This window comes from Chelonia mydas, chromosome 1 (assembly GCF_015237465.2).
Source record: "Chelonia mydas isolate rCheMyd1 chromosome 1, rCheMyd1.pri.v2, whole genome shotgun sequence".
Taxonomy (NCBI): domain Eukaryota; kingdom Metazoa; phylum Chordata; order Testudines; family Cheloniidae; genus Chelonia; species Chelonia mydas.
Genome location: NC_057849.1, coordinates 106,463,318 through 106,489,175, shown reverse-complemented (window position 1 = coordinate 106,489,175; position 25,858 = coordinate 106,463,318). Strand labels below are relative to the sequence as shown.

The following is a 25,858-nucleotide window of genomic DNA, read 5'->3' as shown; positions in this document are numbered from 1 at the left end:
GCAACCTTTAAACTGAAATGTTTGAATCAGACCTGTCACAATGGGGAGGTGGTAGAGGGGACCCATGCCCAAAACAACTTGTGTGCCTAAAGTGAGAGTTAGGTGCCTAAATCCAAAATTTAGGGCCACTAAGATCCTGAAACCCCCTGCTCATGTGTAAATGCCTAAAATCCCTCCGCACCTACAATTTTTCTGCAAAGTCCCCGAGGCACCTAAGTTTCTGCCTCTGGGAGGCATCCAGACACCTCTCTCTCTCTCTCTTTCTCACCTAAGCTCTCTCTCAGTCCAATATGACCCTCAAACCAGGAGATGAGAACTGGGGCAACACCTCTCCTCTTCAAGGGCCAATCCAATAGGTGTGCTCAGAGCACACCTATCTTCACACAAAAAAGCTGGGAGACCTTTAATCCAATGGTTGGGACTGGGAGACCCTGGTTCCATTTCCCCATCTGCCTGAGGGACAGAAAGGATTTGAACAGAGGCCTGCCCCCCTCCCAGGGAAGTGCCGTAGCCCCTGGTCTATAGCATCACTCTCACTCACCCAGTGCATATTTAATTATTCATACACAAGTTTATGGCTTCAACAGGAGAGCTCGAAAGAGATCCATTCAGAATATCCCATAGTCCACTGGTTCGGGAAACTGCTGTTCCGACTGCTTCTTCTCATACAGCAGAGGAAATAATTGAACTGGAGTCTCCCATATTCCAGATGAATGCCCTAATCACTGGGCTAAAGGTTATAAGGGAGGCCTCTTCAACCTTCTCCTTCCTCTCCCAGCCATTTTATGTGGAGTTAGGTGAGTGCTGTGCTGTTCTTGCAAGAAATGGCTTAGACATCTGACTCCAGGAGAGACTTCACTACTGTGGATCCCAAGCAGAGAAAGGCACCTTGATCTAGCCTGGATTTGGATGCCTAACTCCCAAAGAGGGGTACAACTTAAGACACACCTATCTTGTTGGCATCTACTATTGGTTAGTTTAGGCAGCTCCTCGCCTAGTGTGCTGGCGTTTGTGAATTGCATTCTCAGGTGACTCTCTTCCCCCATGCATTGTATAGGGAACCTAGGCACCTCATCAGGGTTTGTGGATTCCACAGGACGGCTAGGTGCCTAAAAGTGAGGAGTTGCAATGCCTAAGTTCCTGTACAGATCTGGGCCCCACTACCTTCACAATCACCTCCTGTGCAGCCCCAGAAGCAGCTCTGATGTGAGCAAAGAGCACTCTGAGCAGCTGGTGTCTCTTCCCTTTCAGCTGCTCAGCAGGAAGTCCACTGGTATTACAGGGGAATGAGGATCGTGGCTCTGGCTGGTTCTTTATCTGCTTCCCTGCAAGTCTGCAGGAGCTCATCTGATTCTCTTTGACCCTAGGGTAGCCCTTAAAGTATGGCTTCTGCCCTCACACGGCCACCTGGAACAGCCATGAGAGAAGAAAAGGAGGAAAAGCTGAAAACCAGCAAACAATGATGGCTCCTTGGTTCTTTGCACAAGATCTGTCAGTGGGGTTGCTCTAACTTGTGCCACCTGGCAATAGTTTCATAGGAACCATACACCACAACCAATAGGCAGCATGCTCCAGCAACTGTTTGGCATGGTCAGGGGGATGGAGACCTAGAGCTCCCAACTGTCAACCATGTCACATGATATTCATGCCTCTGGCAGCCCTGGCACTCATTCCTGCAACCCAGCTGGATCCTCATTCATCAAGCCAGATGGTTAGCAGGAGCTGTACTAGCTCCTCTGAGTCACTAGGGGCACCTACTCTTCAGGAAGCCTCTCTGGCACCTGCTCTCTTACGTCTGCTCCTGGCCAGGTACCAGTACTAAGCAGCAGAGAGGCTCAGGGTGGAGGAAGGGAGGAGCTGATTGTGGCAGGAGCTGCAAAGTAAGGCAGAAAGGGCTGAAACTTTATATATGTAAAATTAATGACAAGTTTCCCTTTAGATCTTGCCAGCCAGCACAGATGTTTTCACAATTATTTGTAAAGTTGTTAATGTACTGATGAATTAACTTCAGTCAGAAGTTTTTGATGTATAGTCATTAGCAGCAATCCAAAGGAGTGGTACTGCTTCTCTGGCTTGAAAGACTTCTTATTAAGAAAGAGTTCTCCACCAAATTCTAAATTGTACCCAGTGGCAGCAATGCTAATTAGCATTAGAGCTTCATGTTTTCTTTATCCAATCGTTTGTTGACTGCGCTGAATTCCAAATGCCCTTCAAAGTGAGGCTGATTATGCCAGCCACACAGCTAGTCACGGGACAAGCAGATTCCATGCAACTTCTCCAGACTTCGTTGTGAATGATAACTAATAGGCAACATGCCTATTGTGCATGTAGTGAGTCACCTCAAGAACAGAAAATGAGCTCTGGGCCAGTTTATACTGAGGTTTTGTTTGAACAAATATTCCCTCTGAGGACTATCATGAGAGCAAACTCTATGCCAATTTAACCAGAGTCTCTAGTGGCAAAAAGTTGTTGCTTAAACCAGATGTACAGTTGAGCCTGTGACAGCCGAAGAGGCCAACAAATACTAAATGCATCCAATGCACACGGTGTCAAAGTGATGTTTTACAGAACTAAAAATAATTTTGTAAACATGTTGTGAAGTTCTTTGAATAAAATAAAATATACCCTTTTCCCATTATTCACACATTTCTAATTAAAACTGAACCACAAATAACAAAATAAATGAGGAACGTATGTTTTGTAATAGATCTTTCTTGGCTTTCAGTGTTTGCTTACCTATGACCTAATGGCATCAGGAGCCTGCTCAACTCTCAATTAAGTCAAAGGGAGTTGAGGGTAGTGAGTGCTGCAGAACTGCCCTAATTTGATAGTTTTCATAAATTAATTTATAGTGGGCTTCCACTCACTAGGGCACATTAGTGAGTTTCTACTTTGCTATTTTAATATTTTCAAGTTTCTGCCCTACACAGTTGTTTGTTTGGTCGCTCTTTTCTCCTCTTGAATAGATTCAGCAACCTGTGAAATAAGGGTTGGTCAGCCAATACAAAAACACAAAATGTTTTAGTCACAGTACTTGGCAGAATTTCAGCAAGTAACTCTTTCCACCATCTCTAATGGCTATAAGAAATCTGATACTTGGCTTCTGTCACAAAGATGATAATAAACAAAATTACAAAGTACAAAGGAAAAAAAAGTACAACCCACCCAACTTCATGAATCCTTTTACCACCACTAAAAGTTTTATCCTACAGTGCACCAAGAAGGATGTGCAGGGAAGATGCACACCTGCTGAGCGAAGCATGCTGACTGAATAGGTATAGAGGCAGTAGCTGCAGAGAGAGTAATGTGCACCAATTAAGTCAGTGGCCCCTGCTCCCAAATCAGCTTCAACTGGAGCAGGATCTAGTCATTGTAATTAAAAGCACTTAATGACCTTGCGCATATCCCCTTCCATATGGGGGCTCAATATCCAAAAGGTCTCCGGGGGCATGGTGACTGAACATTACTACTACACTGTTCTTCCGTGCTAATCCACTATATGGTAATGAGGCATTCTCCTGATGTTGATATGGGCAATCAGTACTTCTGCTATGAGCAGGAGTACTGCTGGTAATGTGTTGCTTCATCATCTACGTCCCAGGGCAGCAAGTAGCAACACCCTATGCAGAGGAGGCCCGACATCTTTTGTGGCCTACCACCCTTCCTCTTCTACTGTCATGCAGGGTCAAGCCCAAGGACTGTAACAAGAAATTGAAGTGGCACAAACTGAGTGGAAAGTGGAAAAAGGGAGCTCACATGGGATTCAAGACAGCAGCAAGGATGTGTGGCCTGCCTCTCTTAACCTTTTCTTAGCAGTAGGGGGCAGAAAGGGCTGAATTACTGTATCAGATGTAGCAAAGTCTGCCATTTAGGGCTCCTAAATCATGCAGGATTGGATGTGCACCCTTGCACAGGTTAGGAGCTTTGCATGGCAACTGCCTCATCCTGCAATCCTTTTCTTGCTCCCCTCAAAACACTGCTCCAGCCCCTTCTGCTTCGTGCCAATGCATTCCACACAGTCCCAAATGGCTCCCCTCCTGTGGAAGTTCTGAATCCCAGAAGCCTGATATTCTTCTGCTTTAATGCAAATAATGAGGACTCAGTATACATTTACCCCCAAGCCCAATTTTTAGAAACATTTTGATAAAACTGAAGGTTACTGAATGGTTTTATAATTGCTTAACATTGCCATATGATCCAGGCCAGCTTTGCCTCATAAAAAGCCAGGGAGAAGTGGTTTGCCATATAACTTAGTTCTAATACGCTGCATAATGAAAGAGACCTTTGATAATAATCCTGTAATCCTCCACGCAAGTGCCATGTACTGCGTTTTGTTCCAGAATGTTTCTTTCTTAATTAAATCTTAGTTTCAGATATGCATTTAGTTGCTTCATTCAAACAATCTAAAAACTGCTATAGGAACTATAGTGAAGTAAAATAATAAGTTATTCTTTTTCAGCAAGAGTATTATTTAACATACATAACTCCTACAGCCTGATCCAAAGTTCACTGATGTCAGTGGATTTTGGATCTGGCCTCTACAGTGCAACATACAAGTGTCTGGATAGGAAGACATTGGTACTTACACGGCCCCCTTTTTCAGGGAAACATTCACATCCCCTACTACAGTCTCTTCCTCCACATGGTCCTGTGTAAGATTTTCCACCCTGAAAACAGAATGCACACAAAAATGTTAAATAAAGTCAGCTACAGTACATAGGAGAAAATAGTAAAACATATACTTGGAATGGTAAGCTCACTGGGAGTTGTCCCAAGCAAAGACTAGGCCTTCTTAATCCATTCTTTCCAAGGAGGAGGATTAGTAGATTTCCAGTTCCTAGTTATACACATTTTAGCAAAAACCATAACAGCCTAAAAAAGCATTGAGTCTAAATTTTAGGAAATTTCAAAACTGTCATTAGGGGATTAACACTACGAACTACTGTGACAAGATTTTCTACACGGATATAGAATTTCTAAATGTTGTTATAACTCCACATTGTGAGTAGTATGTCTCATACATCTTTTTGATGCCTCCAGCAAACATCTGTATTACATAAGCACAGCTGCTGAATTCTTTGGGGGGGTAGTGTATAAGTCATGTATATCAATGCAGTGGGCCATTCAATATCTGGTATTAATTGTTATTGTATTGTCAAGACATATCCAGTATATTCTAAGTTTTATTGCATGCAATAATTTAGATTCCCAAAGCAAACACCCCCATTTGTTGTGAGGCTCTCATGGCTCTCATACATTTAAGTTCCTTTTTTGTTAGTTTTAGGGCATACAAGATTTAAATTAATTTGGATTCAAAGTTTTCCCCAAGTTTGATGAAAGCTGATAGCTAAATTGATAAAATGTGTCCTAGGAACTGAAATTGTGTCTTCAGCTTCCCAAAAGATTTCATATTTGTTTCAGAAAATCTCCCAGACATAATACTCCCCCACTTCATTCATAGAATTCTGCACCATTTGAGAAGGAGAATATGTTTAGACTATACCATACAGGAGTAACTAAGTCATGGCCATTTTGTAATCACTAACAACAAAGAGTTTTTCTCTTAATTGGTGGTGTGGGTTTGAATTTGGTAAACATTATTGCTAAAAAGAAAATTCACTGGAAATTTGGAAGCTGGTATATTTGTTTACTTGTGGGGGGAAATGCAGTTGTTTACACAGGTATTGGAAAATGTTCAGGGGCTATGGTTTATGTGACATCCTTCCTTCCAGCTTTTAATTTGAAAGTTGTAACAATACTCATAGCTAAAGTGGTGACACCAATTGTTTGTTTCCATAATTTTAGGAAGTTTCTAATTTCCTTTTCCTCTTTTTTATGTCCTTTAAGTAGAAAAATTCTTGGGATAACCAAAAGAAAAATCTGGAAGGTGTATCTAGAAGGTAGAGAACCCAATGGGAAAATGTTTGAGACTGACCCTAATTTTCCATTCTGGATTATGGTTGGGCTCTTCTTGCCTGGGTTTGGCTTTTTGTACTTCTGAGTTTTAGAGGTAACATTTTCCACTTTTCCATCTATAAATGTTTATAATTCACTGATGTAGTGTTACTGCATTGTCATTTATTTTGAAATTATTATGAAATTGTAACATAAGGTTTTCCCCCCCAGTGTTTAAGTGTAAATTTGTAAAAAAATTCTTGTTAAAATGTTACGTAAACAATGCTATATATATATGTATATATACACACACACACGATGGAAGGGCAATCAAGCTAGAGTATGACATAAGACATTGTCATTCAAAAAGCACCAAACTCTAGGGACAAAAGTTTAGAGATATACAAATTATTTTTTATTTGATTTCTATAATTTTTGAGAAAAATGTATTTAATTGTTTATGTGAATAAACCTGACTTATTGAAAACTGAGCTGACTATCTTAAAACTATGTTAACAATTAAATGACATTTCAGGAGCTTGTGCAATTAAATTGAAGGTAAGAACCAAAGCTGTAGCTTAAAATTCAAGAAGTCTGCTGACAATCTGAGGTCCGAGGTGGCATTAATCTCTCATATCTTGGTGATGGTCTAGGACAATGGTTCTCAACCAGGGGTCCGAGGGCTGCTGGAGGGCCATGAGCAAGTTTCAGGGGGGCTGCCAAGCAGGGACAGTGTCAGACTTGCTGGGATTTGGGGCAGAAAGCTGAAGCCACACTGTGTGGGGCTGAAGCCCCAGGCTCCCAGCCCTGCCACCTAGGGCTGAGGCTTGAGCAACCTAGCTTTGTGGGGCCCCCTCTGGTGTGGGGCCCCAGGCAAGTGCCCTGCTTGCTACACCCCAATGCTGGTCCTGGCTTTTATATGCAGAAAAACAGTTGTGGCACTACCCAGCCATAGAGTTTTTTTAGAATGTTGGTGGGGGCCTCAGAAAGAAAAAGTTTGAGAACCCCTGGTCTAGGAAGTTTCTTGCAATTTCTTGTCATTAAATAGCAACTATCATCTTAAAGCAACCATATTCTTTTGAAATCCTAAGTCTTGTTACAGTGAAGATTAACTACAGAAAGTGCTTTGAGATCTTCAGGTGGAAGGTATTACACCATAAGTGCAGGGTGTTTTTATTCGTACAAATATATTCACTCAGTAGCCAAGAGACAGTTTTTACAGTGTCTAAACACAGTCAGACCAAGGTACAGTGAGAATTATAGTTTGTAATCAAGTTAAATCATTTATTGATCAAGTTTTATTGTTTAGTCATTACTACTAATCCTTCAGCTCTTCATTATTTAAACTGATTCTAAGTCATTTTCTTCATCGCTAGTCATTAGCTATCATATGCATTACACATTAATGACTTTGGTTTTGCACAGTTATATCATTGAAAGGTTGATTTATTTGAGCATTATTCTTCAACTCTACATTGAGCTCTGTTGGGATACTCACATGAGTAAGGGCTCAGTGTGAGTAAGGACTGCAATATCAGACCTAATGAGTACGCAAAAGCAATGACAGACTGGAGTTATAGACTGGGTTAGTATGTACTGGATATTAGACACACAAATAATTTCCCATGGTATGTTGAAGACCATTTAAAAATAAGTAATTTAAGGTTAGAGTGATCTTTTCCTTATATTATATGCAGAGCAAGCAGTGAAATTCTTTTGGAGTGTATTCTGCTCTCCTTAAGTGCAGGTGATTCCTACTAATGTCAATGGGAGTTACATGTGTTTGGAGAAGAGAATGGAGTTAATGTGTAACATTTTGCTGCAGATGAAGATAGACTTTACTATTTATGTACAAATAAGAGAATGTGAAACTGCCAGTAATGTCTGTGAACCTTGTGCATAAAACATTAGCATATTTAATATTAATCAAATGTATGTAAAAATGAAAGTATAAAGCTCATGTGTCCCAAAACAAAGAATATTTTGTCCTCTCTGTTCTCAAACGTTTTGTCCCAAGACAATATTTCTTATGCCAGTGCATGTCCAGCCAACAAAAGGCAATTCTCTGCAGAGAATTTGGAGAGACTTTCAGTTTTGACCTGAATCCGGTTTTCTCAAGCAAAAACCATTAAAACAACAACAAACACTCACTAACCATTCAAGCTTCTGTATGTATTAATCATTTTTTTTATTGCTAGCATTTTACACAAAATAATCCACTTAAGTCATTGTCATCCCTGGATGCCCATTCAAACCCCTAACAGTTGGTATTCTGACAGAGAACAAAGCCAAACACAGAACAAGGCTCCCAGTACAATTCTATTAGTATATCAAAAACAGGAAATATAGGCCATTTCCTTACATGCAGCTTTAAAAATTAAGGAGATTATAATCAAAATATTGCAACATGCTATCAACAGATTCTGCATGCCCCACATTGTCTTTGATACTATTGCAGAATTTCATGTTATACCTCGGCAATAACTGTAGTTGCTGCTATCAACTTTATTCTTTCTCTCAGTCACAGCATCTATGCCAGGCTAAGATTTACAGAGGGATTTAGAAAGTCTAGGAGCTTAATGTAAAGCTAAGGTTTGACTGGTAGTGCTGACAAACTTCATACTTGTGTGGTATGGCAATGGGTGCCATATTAGGGTATCTGACCTGAGATTCTGGCTTGAGAGTTAATTTTGGATTCCAAACACGCCTTTGAAAGCAGAACATTATAGCATCTGCTAGTTCATTTATAAGCACAGTTTCAGGGGGTTTACACTCAGCTGTAAAATCTCATGCTGATCTGAAACATTGTCTATAAAATCCGAACCTGGAAGTGTTTCTTTCTTTTGCTTTCTTAAAAAAAAAAAGAAAAGAAAAGAAAAAGAGCCTGTGCATGTGTTATAGAGAAAGAGGACACCTGGGCATTTCAGTGGTTTCAGATGTATTACTCTGTATTACAAGTGTAATCACTCAAAAATGGCTTTATTTAAAAAAGAATACACCTTGTGTCCTGGGCATGCCAAATTATTCTCCTAGCAAAATGTATAAACAAATCATTCAAAACCAGCCTGGAGAGTGTTGCTGGTTGGGTGCCACGGATTACACCAGCACTGATCTGCTTGTCATCAGGTTAGAGGCTGAGCCCTGACCTTTGCAGGCAGTCACGCTGCAGGGACTGTCGGGGTGTGATGGGAAGCAGTCACCTGAAGCTCTGGCTGCCTTCAATCCAGCAGCGACTAAGAGTACTGGGCAGTAAGTCTTCTATGAAGTCAAAGCTTAAGACCTTAATTGGCCTGGATTTCCGGAGGATGGGGAGATGTAGATTGGCAGCTGTCTGAGAGGAAGGAAAGCATGTAGGTGTGGATGTACTCTCCAAATATTCTGAGAATTGTTTGGCTAAGACAGCCTCTTTTTTACCTAAGAAAGCCTGGTCTTTTTTTATTTGATGCATGATTACCATAACTTCAGCGCTTGACCTACATATCAAGGGCCAAATTCTGCATGTTTACAATTCCCATTGAAACTAAGGGGAGCAACATGTGTCTCTCTCATTGGAAAGAAACTGGAACCTACATTTGTACACATCTGGGGAAGGACTTTTCACAAAGAACAGACACAGCCCTGGCCACCAGCCATATTTATAGAGCAGGTGGTTTTGAAAAACTGTTCTGTGTATTCTCTACAATATATGCAAAATGACAGTGCACCCTTCTGAATATTAAGATTCAATCATATGTTCACTATCATGTAGATCTGATTATTAGTTTTTCCTAATGTAGGCCAATGTGAAAATATTCTTTGATCCAGAGCTATGTTGATCAAGGTGTGTGTGTGGCGGGGGGGGGGGGGGAAACCATACTCCCTCTCCAGCACAGCTATGCCAGCAAAAGCCCTGTGCAGACACAACTATGCCAAAAGCAGAATGTTTTTGTTGGTAAAGCTAATGTCATTCAGGGAGACGGTGTTACTATGTTGGCAGAAAAATTCCTTCTGTTGGCATGCTGCATCTGCCCTGGGGGCTAAGCTGGGATAGCTATGCAGACATAGGCTTTGTAGTGTAGACCTGAATGAATGAGCAGTTTGGTTAGTGCTGATTCTGGCTCCCTCTGTGTAGATGTGCAAAGAGGGAGAGAGCGTACAAGGAGCAGATAGACCCCCACTATTTGTACTCCTTGGGGGAAAGGGGAGCTATAATGTTACCTATGGATCTAACAAGCCCAAAAGGGGCTGACAAGGTGGAGGCGTAGCCAGCCAAATGCCTGCCTGCCCAGCTTTCAGCACACACTGTGAGACTAGCAATGTAGGTTAGGGGTGCTGCATCTCCCAAAAAGAAGTATAAGAGAGTCTTTCTCTAAACAGGGTCTGATGGACAGATGACTGGCAACTGCTACAAGGGAGGGGCATTTTCACAGAGCATTTAGTATCCTATGAAAGCCACAAGAGAGCTGATAACATTCATTGTTTGGAGGCTGTATGCAGGACGGGCTCCAGGCCCCAGGTGAATATCTAGGTGTTTGTTGTGAGTAGCTGAGTGTTCATAGCTGAGTGTTTGTTGTGAGGACAGTTTGACTGTGTGCTTGATTGGTTGTTTGAAAAGGGCGGGAACTGGGAGTACTTTGTTCCAGGTGAGCCTTAAGTGGGCCTGACTGTATAAAATGCCAGTCAGCTGCAAACCAGCTGAGCAGCTAACAGAAGGAGTTTGCCTGGGAGTTCGCCTGGGGAGAGCCCACTGAGGCTTACATCTTGCCGGATTCTCTGAGTAATTACTACAACTCCTGAGGAAGCTCATAGAAGGAAGGTAATATGGGGGGGGGGGGTGTTCAGCTGTTGTGACCTGCACTGGATGTGCTATGTTTGTCTTTCTTCCACAGGACAGAAGCGACTTTGTCTGTACAAAGTGCAAGCTGGTCTCCATATTGGAAGAGAAGGTTCAAAGTCTGGAGCAACAGGTATCGACCCTGCGTTGCATAAGAGAAACTGAAGATTTCCTGGAGAGACGTCAGGATATGCTTCTACGGGCACAAGGTTCTGAAGATTCAGAGCAGGCTGCACACCGGGGACAGGAGGATGGTGAAGAAATTTGGCATCATGTGACCTCCAGAAGAAAAAAGGGGAACGTCCATGTACCAGCAATGCAGATACAGGAAAGTAACCGTTTTCACGTTCTCTCCACAGGTACTAATGTGGAGAGTGGACCAGATGATACGTCTGAGGGAAAGGAGCAGAAGGAGACTCTGCCGATTGGAAGGCATGGGATGCACTGTCCTAGGGTTGGGGGTTCCACGACCACCGCTCCCAAGAGAAGGAGGCGGGTGGTGGTGGTCGGGGACTCTCTCCTCAGGGGGACTGAGTCATCTATCTGCCGCCCCGACCGGGAAAACCGAGAAGTCTGCTGCTTGCCAGGAGCTAAGATTTGCGATGTGACGGAGAGACTGCCAAGACTCATCAAGCCCTCGGATCGCTACCCCTTCCTGCTTCTCCACGTGGGCACCAATGATACTGCCAAGAATGACCTTGAGCGGATCACTGCAGATTACATGGCTCTGGGAAGAAGGATAAAGGAGTTTGAGGCGCAAGTGGTGTTCTTGTCCATCCTCCCCATGCAAGGAAAAGGTCTGGGTAGAGACCGTCGAATCGTGGAAGTCAACGAATGGCTATGTAGGTGGTGTCTGAGAGAAGGCTTTGGATTCTTTGACCATGGGATGGTGTTCCAAGAAGGAGGAGTGCTAGGCAGAGATGGGCTCCACCTAACGAAGAGAGGGAAGAGCATCTTCGCAAGCAGGCTGGCTAACCTAGTGAGGAGGGCTTTAATCTAGGTTCACCGGGCGAAGGAGACCAAAGCCCTGAGGTAAGTGGGATACTGGGAGGAAGCAGGAGCGCGTGACAGGGGAGGGCTCCTGCCTCATACTGAGAAAGAGGGGCGATCAGTGGATTATCTCAAGTGCCTATACAGAAATGCACGAAGCCTGGGAAACAAGCAGAGAGAACTGGAAGTCCTGGCAAAGTCAAGGAAATATGACGTGATTGGAATAACAGAGACTTGGTGGGATAACTCACATGACTGGAGTACTGTCATGGATGGATATAAGCTGTTCAGGAAGGACAGGCAGGGCAGAAAAGGTGGGGGAGTTGCACTGTATGTAAGAGATCAGTATGACTGCTCAGAGGTCAAGTATGAAACTGCAGAAAAACCTGAGAGTCTCTGGATTAAGTTTAGAAGTGTGAGCAACAAGGGTGATGTCATGGTGGGAGTCTACTATAGACCACCGGACCAGGGGGATGAGGTGGATGAGGCTTTCTTCCGGCAACTCGCAGAAGTTACTAGATCGCAGGCCCTGGTTCTCATGGGAGACTTCAATCACCCTGATATCTGCTGGGAGAACAATACAGCGGTGCACAGGCAATCCAGGAAGTTTTTGGAAAATGTAGGGGACAATTTCCTGGTGCAAGTGCTGGAGGAACCAACTAAGGGCGGAGCTCTTCTTGACCTGCTGCTCACAAACCGGGAAGAATTAGTAGGGGAAGCTAAAGTGGATGGGAACCTGGGAGGCAGTGACCATGAAATGGTGGAGTTCAGGATCCTAACACAAGGAAGAAAGGAGAGCAACAGAATACAGACCCTGGACTTCAGAAAAGCAGACTTTGACTCCCTCAGGGAACTGATGGGCAAGATCCCCTGGGAGAATAACATGAGGGGGAAAGGAGTCCAGGAGAGCTGGCTGTATTTTAAAGAATCCTTATTGAGGTTACAGGGACAAACCATCCCAATGTGTAGAAAGAATAGTAAATATGGCAGGCGACCAGCTTGGCTTAACAGTGAAATCCTTGCTGCTCTTAAATACAAAAAAGAAGCTTACAAGAAGTGGAAGATTGGACAAATGACCAGGGATGAGTATAAAAATATTGCTCGGGCATGCAGGAGTGAAATCAGGAAGGCCAAATCACACCTGGAGTTGCAGCTAGCAAGAGATATTCAGAGTAACAAGAAGGGTTTCTTCAGGTATGTTAGCAACAAGAAGAAAGTCAAGGAAAGTGTGGGCCCCTTCCTGAATGAGGGAGGCAACCTAGTGACAGAGGATGTGGAAAAAGCTAACGTACTCAATGCTTTCTTTGCCTCCGTCTTCATGAACAAGGTCAGCTCCCAAACTACTGCACTGGGCAGCACAGCATGGGGAGGAGGTGACCAGCCCTCTGTGGAGAAAGAAGTAATTCGGGACTATTTAGAAAAGCTGGACATGCACAAGTCCATGGGGCCGGATGCGTTGCATCCGAGAGTGCTAAAGGAGTTGGCGGATGTGATTGCAGAACCATTGGCCATTATCTTTGAAAACTCATAGTGATCGGGGAAGTCCCGGATGACTGGAAAAAGGCTAATGTAGTGCCCATCTTTTAAAAAAGGGAAGAAGGAGGATCCTGGGAACTGCAGGCCAGTCAGCCTCACCTCAGTCCCTGGAAAAATCATGGAGCAGGTCCTCAAGGAATCAATTCTGAAGCACTTAGAGGAGAGGAAAGTGATCAGGAACAGTCAGCATGGATTCGCCAAGGGCAAGTCATGCCTGACTAATCTAATTGCCTTCTATGACGAGATAACTGGTTCTGTGGATGAAGGGAAAGCAGTGGACGTGTTGTTCCTTGACTTTAGCAAAGCTTTTGACACGGTCTCCCACAGTATTCTTGCCAGCAAGTTAAAGAAGTATGGGCTGGATGAATGGACTATAAGGTGGATAGAAAGCTGGCTAGATTTTCGGGCTCAACGGGTAGTGATCAATGGCTCCATGTCTAGTTGGCAGCCAGTATCAAGTGGAGTGCCCCAAGGGTCGGTCCTGGGGCCGGTTTTGTTCAATATCTTCATAAATGATCTGGAGGATGGTGTGGACTGCACCCTCAGCAAGTTTGCAGATGACACTAAACTGGGAGGAGAGGTAGATACGCTGGAGGGTAGGGATAGGATACAGAGGGACCTAGACAAATTGGAGGATTGGGCCAAAAGAAATCTGATGAGGTTCAACAAGGACAAGTGCAGAGTCCTGCACTTAGGACGGAAGAATCCAATGCACCGCTACAGACTAGGGACCGAATGGCTCGGCAGCAGTTCTGCAGAAAAGGACCTAGGGGTTACAGTGGACGAGAAGCTGGATATGAGTCAGTGTGCCCTTGTTGCCAAGAAGGCCAATGGCATTTTGGGCTGTATAAGTAGGGGCATTGCCAGCAGACCGAGGGACGTGATCGTCCCCCTCTATTCGACATTGGTGAGACCTCATCTGGAGTACTGTGTCCAGTTTTGGGCCCCACACTACAAGAAGGATGTGGAAAAATTGGAAAGAGTCCAGCGGAGGGCAACAAAAATGATTAGGGGACTGGAACACATGACTTATGAGGAGAGGCTGAGGGAACTGGGGATGTTTAGTCTGCGGAAGAGAAGAGTGAGGGAGGATTTGATAGCTGCTTCAACTACCTGAAAGGGGGTTCCAAAGAGGATGGCTTTAGACTGTTCTCAGTGGTAGCAGATGACAGAATGAGGAGTAATGGTCTCAAGTTGCAGTGGGGGAGATTTAGGTTGGATATTAGGAAAAACTTTTTCACGAGGAGGGTGGTGAAACACTGGAATGCGTTACCTAGGGAGGTGGTGGAATCTCCTTCCTTAGAAGTTTTTAAGGTCAGTTTTTAAGGTGACAAAGCCCTACTGGGATGATTTAATTGGGGATCGGTCCTGCTTTGAGCAGGGGGTTGGACTAGATGACCTCCTGAGGTCCCTTCCAACCCTGATATTCTATGATTCCAAGCAGGTGCTTGGGGTGGCAGTCAGAAAGGGGCAGCGGCTTCTCTGTTCCGCCGTCTGCAGCGGCAATTCGGTGGTGACAGGTTTTTTCTCTGCTTGGGGAGGCAAAAACGGTAGAGTCGGCCCTGGCTATATGGTTTACTTTCATTTAAAAGTTAGATTTAGCAATTATGCCATAATAATCTCTCAATATTTGGAGAATTATTTACTTTTGCTGCCTCAATTTATAAAGCATTCTTGTCCCAGACTTTAGGCAGAGTTGAGTAACAAACGTACATGGCAGTCTTCTTATAAGAGATTTGTGATTTTCATAAGAATTTTTACTTTGCATGGCTTTCATCCTAAATACATATTTATAAAACAAACCAGACAGAATCCAGAAGGCGCTGTTGTGACACATTCGGCTTAGTAAGACCTTTAAAAATGTCAGCCACACAATACATTTTAAAAACTGCCTAGTTAAAAATGCCTAGTATAGATACTTGAGAAACTCTACGGGGGATCTCACCCATAGACAACAAAAGGTTGTATGCAAGCAGCATACTCCATAGCATTCTTCCCCCTTCTGTATCCCTGACAAAGCCACTATGTTGACACTCCAGAGTTATGAGAAGCTGCATTCTGCTGAATTGTCCCTTACAGGGAGATGATTACATATTAACTTAAAATGGGTGCTAAAAACATAAACAGGAAAATACATGTATGTTAAAATATGATGTAAACCAGTGTAAAAAGCCAATCAATACAGTAAAAATTTAAAACTTCTAATTTATCTTTGCTATTTAAGTTAGTTATTTCTGAAGGATATGTGATGCGATGGGAAAAAGAGACCTAGGGAGCAGTCCTTGGGCTCTGCATAAGTGTACCAGCTTTCTGAAGACACCTTAAGATAAAGAGGACTTTCTTAGAATGCTGGGGTATCCACAGATAGGAGAATAACATCCCCAGTAACTTCTGTATTTGGGGAGGGGTCTGGTCAACAGAACAATCTGGAGCTGATTCTGCTGCCTTTGGGACACATTTTTGATTTATACTGTGAGAGGGTCGGGCTAGATGGCTATAGGAGAGTAATTTTTTTTTTTTGAAGCAAAAGATGTTTTTTTTTTATTTGCATAACACACTTACAAAGTAAAAACAGCAGCATATGCAATGTGTAACACAGCAACCAATCACAATTGTTTTCTCATTAGCTTCAGGGGAGGGAAGTGTTCAAGCTTGCCTAGGCCCAGAGCGGGGGGCTTCCTCGACTCTTGTGGACTTCCACCCTTCCGAGTTACCTGGCGCCACGCCCGAGTGTCACCAACAATTCCCTCCTCTGAAAGCACCCAACAAGAGGGGCAGGCTGTGGGGTGGACAATCCGGGGGGGAGGCACGTGCACCCACGTGTGAAAGGACCCCTCTAAGGTGGTGGTGTCCACAGCAGCAATGGCTGGGGCTGTGGTCCCTTACTCTCTCCCCCAATCAAAGGGTCAGACAAAGGGACCTGGATGGGGACACCGAGCAGAGAACCTCGGACAGTGCCCACCGCTCCTCAAAAGCATCAAGGGAGTCGGTGGACGCCACCCAGAGGAACTCTGCCCGGATACATGAATGGACCGAGGATCGGAAAACGGCCCCACAGTCACAGGAAACTCCATCGGCCAACCTTCTCTCTGTGGTTTTATAGATGGCCATTTTAGCCAGGGCCAGGAGGAGGTTAACTAGGAGATCCCGCGACTTTGTGAGGCCACGGATGGGGAGTGCATAAATAAAAAGGTGAGGGGAAAAATGCAACCAAAAACGTAATAGGAGATTTGTGAGGAGCTGGAACAGGGGCTGCAGCCTGGCGCACTCCAAATATACGTGCGCCAGGGTTTCCCTCACACCACAAAAGGGACAAGTATCTGGGACAGGGGTGAACCGCACCAAGTATGTGACCGTGCTCACAGCTCCATGAAGGAGCCGCCGACTGATGTCCCCGACAGGCCTTGGAACCAAGGTGGAATATAGGCTGGCCCACCGGGGCTGCTCACCCTCCAAAGGTGGCAGAAGGTCTCGCCACTTTGTGTCGTGGCGGGACACTAGGGTGAGGGCTTGAAGGGTGTGGAGCACAAGCGTGTATAGATGTTTCCTTGGCGCGGTTTGGAAGCGTACCGGCTGCAGTTCATGCAGCCGGCTGGCAGTGAAGGGGTGAGGGGGTCGATTGGGTCTGCGGGGCAGGGGTCCAATTAAAAGGTCCGGCGGGCCTGGGGTAGAGGGTGGGCGGGGCGTGCCCTTGAGCAGGACCTGGTCGAGGTAAGCTCGAGCAGCGGGCGGCAAAGCAGCCTTCGCCTCCTGAAGTACGCGCCGGGGGGTGCGAGGTCTGGAGAGCCCCATGCGCCGGGCGAGCGTCAGGGGATCCAGCCAGTCTCCCCGGTCGTAGTCCAGGAGGTCTCCGACTCTTGTGACTTCTGCCAGGATCAAGCTCTGGTGCACCGAGCGGGACTCCGCCACCTGCACACGGAGCTGGGGGTTGTGTAGCAGGGGCTCCGCGAGGAGATCTACCCCCTTGGTGGCCGCCCCAGACCTGGTCGTGAGAAACAGTTTCCAGGTCCGGAGGAGGTCCTGGTAGAAGACCGGCAGCTCGGAGAGGTCTCGCGGAAAACCTCTCGGACAAAGATAAAAGAGCTGCCGGTCGTATCGGAGCCCGTGGAAGCGGCGCAGGAAGGCGTGCGCCAATATGCTCCACGTCGAACTACCTGCACTGTAAAGGAGCCTCTGCAGGGCCTGGAGGCGGAAAACGCGGACCTGAGTGTACAGACATTTCAGGCCCTGCCCTCCTTCCTTCAGGGGTAAATGAAGAACTCCGACAGGGGCCCAGTGCATTCCCGACCAAAAGAACTCTAGAATCAATCTCCGGAGGTGGGACAGGAAACCCGGGGCCGGGGCCAGGGTGTTGAGCCGGTACCAGAGCGTGGACAGGACTAGTTGGTTAAGCACCAGTGCTCTCCCCCGAAGGGAGAGACATCGGAGTAGCCTCGTCCATTTCCGGATCCGCTCTATCACCCCGCCCTCTAAATTTTGCCAGTTCTCCGGCGGGGAAGGGTGCGTGGCGGAAAGGTAAACGCCGAGATAGAGCAGAGGACCCTCGCTCCACCGGATGGTCTGAAGCGCGGGTGGGAGGGAGCTTGCCTGCCGCCAGTCCCCTACCGCCAAGCCAGAGCTCTTGACCCAGTAGACCCGGGCAGAGGAGGCTGCCGAATAGATGGCCTGGCAAGCCTCCACTCGCGCCAGGTCGCCCGGGTCCTGGACCACGAGAAGCACGTCATCGGCGTACGCCAACAGGACCAGCCGCAGCTCCGGCTCCCGCAGCACCAACCCCGTCAACCTCCTGCGGAGGAGACAGAGGAAAGGCTCGATCGCCAGAGCGTACAGCTGGCCTGAGAGGGGGCACCCCTGTCGCACTCCTCGCCCGAAGCTGACCGGTTCGGTCAGGGTCCAGTTGAGCTTAACCAGACACTCTGCGGAAGTGTACAGCACCCGGAGAAAACCCATAAACTGGGGTCCGAAGCCAAACACCTGCAGAGTGTTCAGGAGGTACCCATGGTCCACCCTAATGAACGCCTTCTCCTGATCTAGGAACAGGAGGGCGAACGACAGATTGTCTCTACGCCCGAGTTCCAAAAGGTCCTGAACCATAAATAGGTTATCAAAGATACTGCGGTCTGGGATGGTGTAGGTCTGGTCTGGGTGGATCACGTCCATCAGCACAGACCCTAGCCGCAGCGAGATTGCTTTTGCTACGATTTTGTAGTCCGTGCTGAGGAGCGAGATGGGACGTCAATTTCGTAAATCGCGGAGGTCCCCCTTCTTCGGCAATAAGACGAGCACAGCTCGCCTGCACGAAAGAGGGAGGACCCCGCTCTGCAGAGCCTCAGCCCAGATGGTGACTAGGTCTGGGCCGAGGACATCCCAAAACACGCGGTAGAACTCCACGGTCAGCCCGTCCATGCCTGGAGACTTATTAGTGGGCATCTGACGGAGGGCTTCCGAGAACTTGGCCAGAGTGAGAGGCAACTCTAGCCGGTCTCGGTCGCTCGCGCTGACTGTAGGGAGCTCCTCCCAAAGCACTCTGCAAGCGCTAGGGTCGGTCGGATCCGGGGAGAAAAGACTTGCGTAGAAGGCTCGGGCCCTCCCGCACATCTCCGCCGGTTCCGTGAGAGGGGTGCTGTCTTCTGCCAGGAGACAGGTGACGTGGTTCTTAGCCCCCCTCGTTTTCTCCAGGGCATAGAAGAAGCGGGAGCCGTGATCCATCTCCCGAAGGAGGCGGATGCGGGATCGAACAAAGGCGCCCCGGGCCCGATGGTCCTCGAGGGCCCGGAGCTCCTCCCGCTTCTCCCGGCACGCTCCGCAGAGGAGCGGATCTTCGGGGCTGGCGGCCAGACGCCTCTCCAGCTCTAAGACCTCTCGTTCCAACTGCTCTATCGCCGCATTTCTCCGTCGGCTGGTGCCCCGGGTGTAGTTGCGGCAGAAAAGCCGGGCGCGCACCTTCCCCAGGTCCCACCATCGCCGCGCCGAGGGAAAGCCATGCCGCTGCCCTCGCCAGGCCAGCCAGAATTCCTGGAAGGACGTCACAAAGCCCTCATCCTCCAACAGGCTGCTGTTAAAATGCCAATAGGCCGGCCCCGGCGTCTCCGCACAGAGGGAGGCTGTCACGGTGGTTAGGTCATGGTCAGAAAATTGGGCCAACCGAATGCTGGAGGAGTGGGCTCGTGAGAGATGGAAGCGTGATAAATAAATGTGGTCCAACCGGGAGTGGCTCGACCGATGGGCTTCCACCCGGACAAAGGTGAACGTGGAAGTGTCATGCGGGTGGTGGTCACTCCAGATGTCCACGAGGGAGTGATGTTCAACTATCTCCCGGAGGGTGTCCGCGGCGGCCAGGCTCTGCTCGGTCCCCGAGCGGTCTCGCTCCTCGAGGGTGGTATTAAAATCCCCTCCCAGGACAAGGCACTCGTGAGAATCTAAGGTGCCGAGGAAGGCGGACGCCTGCTGATAAAATTGCAGCCACTCCGGGCCCGATGTCGGGGCATAGACGTTAACGAGGTTAACCACGAGCCCCTCTACATGGACCCGGAGATGCAGCAGGCGACCCCGCATGGCCTCGGCGACCCCTAGCACCTCGGGCTGTAGGTCGGGGGAGAACAGGGTCGCCACTCCAGCCTGCCGAATCATGGAATGGCTAAAGTAGACCCTGTCCCCCCACTCCAGCCGCCAACTGTCTTCGGCAGTCGGATCCGTATGGGTCTCCTGCAGGAAAATCACAGAGTACCCTCCCTCTCGAAGGAAGGAGAGTACCTGGGACCTGCGGAGAGCCATCTTACAACCCTGGGTGTTCAACGTTGCGATGGTGAGAGGTGTCATGGGGGGCGCCAGGGGGGATTCTCACTGCCAGGGACGCTCACATCCCCCAGCGGGCCGTGCAACAGTCCTTGACCCATCCCGTAGGTGAGTAATTGGTCACAGAAGACGCAGACCCGCCAGTAGGCCGCGGCATCCTCCTTCCCCGTCCCTTTACCTTCCCCCATGAGGGCCCTTGTGGCCCGGAGGATTTGAAAAAAATCCCCCCATCACTGGAGAGCAAGCTGTACCTTGTTGCGGGAGCCACGGACATCCTCTAAAAACTTCCGCAGCTCTCTCGCAGCTCATGGGGGGGTGGGGTTATGGTTTCCCGGTTGTTCTCGGCGGGGCCCTTGGTGCAGCCCCATGGTCCACTAAAACGGACAAGCAGGGTGCGGACCCCTGACGGGGTGCCTGATGGGCTGGAGCTTCTAGGCCCGCCTCAAGCTCTGGGGCGATAGGGGGCGGTGGAGGGAAGATAGCAGCTCCTAATGGGTCGGGGCAGGAGAACACAAAGGCCGCTCCCTGTGGGTCATCAGTTGGGAAAGGGAAGGAGACAGCCCCGGTGGCGGCAATAACATTGCAGGAGGTAAACTGGATAGGGGTAGGGGCAGAGGCGAGGTTCTGGGTTTCGGGAGGCAAGCAGCTGGATGGTGGTGCCTCCCGATCAGACTCGAGGGTTAAGTGATACCGGGCGCAGGCTCTATGGTGGATTTAGCGGCCACAGCATCAGGAGGTGGATTATCTTCTATTGGGTCCCCGCCCGGGAAGGAAATCGATTGCTCCGCACCAACAGGGGGTGCCCCTGGCGACTCGTGTCCCGGCCGCGTGGTGCCAGCTGTCACCTGAGCAGGCTCGGTGGTCGTCAGCGGGGTGCCATCAGCGGCCGGGTCGATGGAGGAGTCCAGGGCCTCCTGGGAGGTGGGAGCAGAAGCAGCAATTAGGGGGAGGGAGCATGGGGAAAAGAGGGGTGGAGTGAGGTCACCCAAATCGAGGTTTGGTGGCAAAAGGTCGTCCTCCCCCTGGGTGACCGGGGTCAGATCTAGGGCCTCGATCTCCTCGAACATGGAGGAGAGGACACTTCCGTCGCCCCGGGGTTCTCCCCGCTGGCACCCGCCACGACGGTTGCCTCGGGGTTCACAGGGGCTTCGGGTAGCGTCAGGACAGAAGGGTCTTCCTCGAGGGTCTCGGAGGGGAGGGTCTCCCGTGGAGGGGAGACACTGCCCTCCGGTGCTACCTCGTCTTTCCTGGCTGACACCGGAGGATGGGAGGCACTCGTGGGCAAAGCGGAAGGTTCGGCATCGGTGCCCCCCTTCCTGGTCTTCCGGGGGGCCTCCGCCTCAGTTAGAGGAGGCGGAGCTCGAGCCTTCCGCTTGCCTCACTTCCCCTGGACTAGGGCCCAGCCCTCCATGGCATCATCTGGGGGCTGGTTAGCAAGGGTCATGTCAGGGGGTAAAGGCGATGGCTCAGGGACATGGGGGGGGGACGGTGGGGCGGCATAAGGGAAGGAGGATTCTCCCTGGGGCAGGCTCTCTCCCATGCCTGGTGGTATCTCTGCCACACCCTTCTCCATAGGCCCCACCAGATTGTCAGCAGCGAGGGCGGGGCTCTCCTGCTCGTCTGGGCATTGTAGGGGAGGTGCCCCTTGGCCCTGAGCAGGAGAAGTGGTGGTCCGAAGAGGAGGGGGGGCGGCTTCGGGTATCGGGCGGCCAGGGGCGTCAGCAACGACGGGGCCGATGTCTTGCCGGGTCTCGTGGTGCCGGGCAGAGGTAGCACCGGGCTTCCCCCATGGAGAAATACACCTGGTAATGGGCCCCCTTCGGGGGGGACTAGGAAGTACCCCTCAAGCACCTCTCCGTCACGCGCTGCCGATGGCAGTAGAAGCTGCACTTGCCGGCGGAAGGAAAAGATGTGATGGAGGGTGGGGTACTTTCAGCCCAACGGGAGAGGGCTGATGACAGAAACAGGTTTCCCCAGGGTGGAAAGGGCGGGTAACAGGGCAGCACTGGGGAGAAAAGGAGGGACAGAGGTCAGGACCAGGTGGACGCTCAGGTCCTCTAGTGGCTCTAGGGGGACAAACACCCCCCCCACCACCAGGCCCCTTTCCACCGCCTCCTGGGCGGCAGCCTCCGATGCTAAGAAGAAGACGACCTTCCCATACATTTTGGAGGCCACCACAATGGCCGAGGGCCCCACCACCCTCGCCAACACCCACACGCAGGTCTCCACGTGGGGTGAGGCTGGCACCAGGAGGCATCGGACACCATGCTTCCTTGTCATGGTGGGGAAAGGGCCCCGGCCGCTGTTGATGGTGGTGGAGGCGGTGGGCAGGAGAGATGATGAGGCGGCAGGTGGGGGGGCTGCAGCCACCCGGGCATACATCCTGGGGGGGAGGGAGGGACACCCGCAGAGCTGGTGAAGGGGGCAGCGGGGAGGGACGCTGTGGTCGGTGGCGGGGCCGCAGCAGTGGGGGTGGCCCCTGCCACGGAGGGCCTAGTGGTTTTAGCGGGGCCCTTCCCCTTCTTCTTGCCCTGGCGTTTCCCGCTGGCTGGGGGGGCTCCCCTAGAGTCTGGGGAGGCGGTGGGCATGGCAGCGGCAGAGGTCACCCTGGTGCCCTCCATTGCCGATGCCCCAGTGGGGGCGGTGGCAGGTGGTTAACAGGAGTTGGGGTCAGGTAAAAAGGGACAGGCTGTGGGATGGGCAGTTTGGGGGGGGGCATGAACCACCGTACACTTGTCCAGAGAGTCCTGTTTGGTTGGCTGGTGCTTCTGGCCCACACGGTGGAATCAGGGTGAGCAGCTAAGTCTAGAGGCAGATGTTAAACAGCCAGCAATGATGGTAGAGGAAGCAGTTGTGAAGATGGTAGTGTGGGGGTTGGGAGGACACAGATGGATCGGGGGGGCAGCTCCGTGCCACACCCCCTGTGTCCCTACAAACACAGTCACGACACAGTCAAAGCCTCCCCCCACACGAGAGCACAGTTCGAAAGTTACTCAGTCTTGGGCCCCCTCCACGGCGATTTGTAAGTTCCCTGGGCAGCGTTCCTCTCGTAGACGGCTATTTCTCTGTCTGTTCCGGGTTTTCTTTTTTACATTCCAGAAATGCCGGAGCAAGTGATAAGATTCCTCTCAATCGGAGACGGGTCCGCAGACAAACAGCAAGCGGCTGGGTCTAGGGGCTGGGTCCTTCCACTCCCCCCCTCTCTCGGGGGGAGTTTCAGCTGGAGCGGCAGCAGCGTCCGAGGGCGGGCAGGGGGGGCTAACAGCCGGCCGGCAGCCGGCCAGCACTCTAGCAACAGCAGAGAAAGAAAACAAAACAACAAAAAGAAAAGAAAGGGAGGAGAAGAGGGGGGGAGCGTCTGGCCTGGTCGGGGGGGGGGGGGGGGGAGCCAAAAGCAGGGGCAAAAAGCAAGAAAAGCCCAGGCCAGAGGGTAGCAATAGGAGAGCAGGCTAAGTAGGTCCCTTTTCCCTGGGTAAGGTAACAGGGAAGGTTTTTTTTTTTTTTTTTTTCCTACATTTTCAAATATATTTATTTCAATTACAACACAGAATACAAAGTGTACACTGCACACTTTATATTATTATTTTTATTACCAATATTTGCATTGTAAAAATGATAAAAGAAATAATATTTTTCAATTCACCTCTGTGAAAGGATCAGGACAAATGGCTACAGGAGAGTGATAGAAGGCAGATATATTAGCCCCAGGCTAAGTAGGTCCCTTTTCCCTGAATAAAGTAACAGGGAAGGTTTTTTTTTTTTTTTTTCTGATTACACCATATTTTATTCTTCTACATTTGGTGTAGATGAGCTGAATTTAGCTTTTCAGGGAAAGGTGAAATATATAGTGTGACAGGGTCGGGCAAGATGGCTACAGAAGAGTAACAGAAGGCAGATATATTAGCCCCAGGTTAAGTAGGTCCCTTTTCTCTGGGTAAGGTAACAGGGAAGGTTTTTTTTTTTTTTTTTCCTACATTTTCAAATATATTTATTTCAATTACAACACAGAATACAAAGTGTACACTGCACACTTTATATTATTATTTTTATTACCAATATTTGCATTGTAAAAATGATAAAAGAAATAATATTTTTCAATTCACCTCTGTGAAAGGATCAGGACAAATGGCTACAGGAGAGTGATAGAAGGCAGATATATTAGCCCCAGGCTAAGTAGGTCCCTTTTCCCTGAATAAAGTAACAGGGAAGGTTGCAGAACAATCAGGAACCTTCTGGAGACAATTAAGACAGGCTGATTAGAACACCTGCAGCCAATCAAGAAGCTGCTAGAATCAATTAAGGCAGGCTAATCAGGGCACCTGGGTTTTAAAAAGGAGCTTACTTCAGTTTGTGGTGTGCGTGTGAGGAGCTGGGAGCAAGAGGCACTAGGAGCTGAGAATGAGAACACATACTGTCGGAGGACTGAGGAATACAAGCATCATCAGACACCAGGAGGAAGATCCAATGGTGGGAATAAAGAAGGTGTTGGGAGGAGGCTATGGGGAAGTAACTCAGGGAGTTTTAACTGTTGCACAGCTGTTCCAGGAGGCACTCTAAACAGCTGCAATCCACAGGGCCCTGGGCTGGAACCCGGAGTAGAGGGTGGGCCCAGGTTCCCCCCAAACCTCCCAACTCCTGGTCAGACACAGGAGGAGTTGACCTGGACTGTGAGTTCATGAAAATGGCCAAACTGAGGGCTGCTGTGAAGCTCCAAGGCGAGCAAATCTGCCAATAAGCGCAAGACCCACCAAGGTAGAGGAGGAACTTTGTCACAACACCCTTCTAGCAAAAGGTCATAGTTTACCAGAGGGCCTGATTTGGCCCATAAGGCCTGGTTCTCCACTAACTTGCACCATGTGTAGTCATTTGTACCTATGCTAATGGGTGCAAAGTGGGGGTAAAATGCTACCATTCTGACTGGGTAACATTTTGCACTCACATTGCACAGGTGTAAGTGACTATGCAAGGTCCAAGGCAGTGGAGACTGCAAGCCCATGGTATGTACAGTAACACTACACTATGATCTGGAGCCAAATTTTTTCCACAATGGAATGAGTTAGAGACAGTCAGCCCAGCCTTTAATCTGAATTTGGCTTTTGTCCAACGTTTTATATTATAGGCGTATATTCCCCCTGCCTCCGCTTAAAGACAGCAGTTTGTTTATGTACTGGTAGCACAGAATAAATTCTATACAGCACCCTACTCGCTAAAGTATTAATTCCTATATTTAACTATGGTTTCCAAAGCCTTTTTTTCCATTAACTCTGGAAAGACATCCAAGCAATGATATCATTTGCTTCAAACAATAGAAACATAGGAAGTCTAGATCTTATTCCATGTATGGGGAAGTGTTTTTGAAGCATGTCTATTTATAAACCAATCCTGTATTTGACCTGTCTAGTGTACTCACCTACAAAACTTGGCAAATAGAGGGAGCTCTCAGTTAACCATGTTAGTTCAGAACACATTACTGTAAGTGGTGGTAAACCTTGAAAGGTTTAGGGGTTCAACTCTGGTTCAGATACATATCCAAAATTTTTGAAGCTCATCTGAACCTATTAGATTTCCAAAACCTGCCTGTGCAAACAAGGCTTTTGCTATTGAACAAGAAGCAGTGCAATTACACTGGTGCTAGTGATGATGAAAGTATTAAATGTAAGCCTGCCGCTGCTTTTACTACTCTATTACCTATACCTGCTCAGAGATGCGCTGGTGCTAGGGCAGTACTGTGAGGCTTTTCCAGGCTAGAAAACCCAGGTAGAATTTCTCCTGGCTGCTCCTTTTCCCCACCTACCTTCAACATGTGCTTGTGTATGTGGGGTAAGTGTA

The 25,858-nt window shown here is 48.5% G+C and overlaps 1 protein-coding gene across 3 annotated transcripts in view; it reads right to left on the bottom strand.

The window, feature by feature from the left end:
* The window catches only part of COL4A2 (collagen type IV alpha 2 chain), a 246,965-nt gene that overhangs the window by 174,308 nt on the left and 46,799 nt on the right, over positions 1-25,858 (bottom strand). For all 3 annotated transcript variants that reach the window (XM_043535436.1, XM_037896774.2, XM_037896782.2), the window contains exon 4: positions 4,587-4,667. In XM_043535436.1, coding sequence (XP_043391371.1) covers positions 4,587-4,667 — 81 coding nt within the window. The remainder of the gene's footprint in view (positions 1-4,586; positions 4,668-25,858) is intronic.